Source organism: Pteropus vampyrus, unplaced genomic scaffold, assembly GCF_000151845.1.
Source record: "Pteropus vampyrus isolate Shadow unplaced genomic scaffold, Pvam_2.0 Scaffold217, whole genome shotgun sequence".
NCBI classification, from domain to species: Eukaryota; Metazoa; Chordata; class Mammalia; order Chiroptera; family Pteropodidae; genus Pteropus; species Pteropus vampyrus.
Window position 1 is genome coordinate 117,571 of NW_011888998.1, and position 2,062 is coordinate 119,632.

At 49.2% G+C, this 2,062-nt stretch overlaps 1 protein-coding gene across 1 annotated transcript in view; it reads right to left on the minus strand.

Annotated features, from left to right (window-relative positions):
• IKBKE (inhibitor of nuclear factor kappa B kinase subunit epsilon) overlaps positions 1-2,062 on the minus strand; it is a 23,033-nt gene that overhangs the window by 8,218 nt on the left and 12,753 nt on the right. Inside the window, 2 exon segments of the mRNA XM_023538265.1 lie at positions 884-1,162; positions 1,282-1,357. Of these exon segments, the coding sequence (XP_023394033.1) occupies positions 884-1,162; positions 1,282-1,357 (355 nt within the window).

A 2,062-nucleotide genomic window follows, 5' to 3' on the forward strand; every position in this document is an offset into this window, starting at 1 on the left:
GCTCCTCCAATGACCAGGCTTGGCTATTTCTGGAGCTGGACTCTGGGCAGAGCCAAACTTGTTCCCAGGGCTTGTGGGTCCAGGGCACCTGCTTCCCCTGAGAACGTGGGGTGGACACGACCTCAGATCATTATCCAGAAGGCTCGGGCCGGATGGGTACCAAATTCACAATTGTCTTCAGATTTTAGAGCGGCGATTCCGTATACATACATTACATTGTGGAATGCCTCATGGGGCCTGGGCAGCACCCTCTCACCGAATACGCTTCAGAGAACCTTAAGAAGATTCGCTCTAAGTGAGATCAATAAAGACCATAGAGAGCCTCGCGTCAGTTTAGGTCAGGTTTGCAGCCAAAACAGTTAAGAAAAAAACCCTGTGGTTTTCAGGGCTCTTTGAATTCAGAGTTGAGGACTTGGGTCCAGGAAGGTGCTGAGGAGAACGCCCTGCTTAGGGTGGGCACCCCTCAGGCCATCGGTGGGTGGGTGGCCATTTTATGTTCCTTAAGAGGGAGAATGGGGTCTAAAAGCTGTAAATCTTTGGTGTAGGCCAAGAACATTGGTTTTGGAGGTGGGCAAACCTGACCTGACCTGTCGGTTGTCACTTACTGACTGTGACTCAGGGCAAATTAACCTCCCTGAGTGATCCTTGTCTTATATCAAGAGGCACCGTATTAGTATCGTTAGCGTCTCAAGGATTAAATGAGATGGTATGAGTAGGAAGACCTATCCAAAGACATCCGACGAAGAGCAAGGGCTCAGAAGAGAAGGGGAACTAATGAGTTTTTCGTTTAGAATTATTGCACCTGCTAACATTTCAAGTTTACTCTCTAAACTCCCAGATCGGTGCAGGACCCCAGATTCTTTTCCCCTTCTGGCCAGTCTCAGGAGAGGGTCTCGTGCATTCCCAGATTCCCCATCACTATCCCCTGCCCCAGAGCCATTGCCAAGAAAAGGGAGAAAGTAGGCTGATGCCTAAAAAAGCTTCTGGACCTTACGAGCTGTACACCCCGCCCCCACCCCTGCCCCACCAAGAAGGTAAATCCCACAGACCTTCTGTCCTCATGTACCTGATCCCGGTTCTTCCCCAGCTCTGAGCTCAGGCTACTCAGGTTCGTCTGGGTCTCTGTCATATTGTGGGAGAATCTGGAGAGGACCTCGGCCAACTATAGGGCAAAAAGGCAGAGCTCAGTGGGGCGTTCAGGTCGGGGCTCTGCGGCAGCCTGGCCGAACCACTGCCGCCCAGCTCCGCCCCAAAAGCGCCCCCTGCCCCAGGCTTACTCACAGCCCGCAGCGTGGACCTCAGCTCTGTGGCCCTCTTCAGTTCTTCGATCTCGGGCATCCTAGCCATGTTGCTGAGCCTCAAAGAAGGACAGAGAAATGACACATTTAGGGCATTAGGAGGCCAAGAGCTCCATGACTGCAAATTGAGCATGGCGCCGTTAGGACAGCTTTGCTGGCTTGTGGGACGTCTAGAGAGTTTCGTGGTTGGGAGAGAAGAGTGAATTGGAAGAGGCCCCTCTTCATCCAGTTGTGACGCCATTGGGCATTGCAGTGAGCAAAGACCGAGGAGATCAGAACTCGAACCTATGAATATTCAATGCAAGGTGGCTGTCGATGAACTCCAGACAAGAAAAATTTGTAACTAAAGGAAAAGAATAAAGTTCCTTTCTAGTAGAAAGGAACTGTGTTTCATGATAACCAATAGCTTATAGATAAGGGAAAAGCTGTATTTTATAGAACACTAGCCAATAATGTGCCAGGACTTGGAATATCAGCATCGTTCTGTCCCAGTGAAATTACTCACTTGGGCGTGGTGTTAAAATCCACGATACATGATTAAGGCATGGAGATCTGTGTGGTGCCAAAGTGACGCCACACCGATTCTTCCACAGGGAAAATACAACTCTATAATATACAGTAGAGGAATCAGGCTGTCACCACCCGATGGTGGGTAAATATGAAGTGTCCCAGCATCATCTATGATATATTTAGCCTAAAATTTAAATTGAATCCATTCAGCCTTTAAAACTCTCAGTTTATGGGAAATGCCGGGAAAGAAGAAC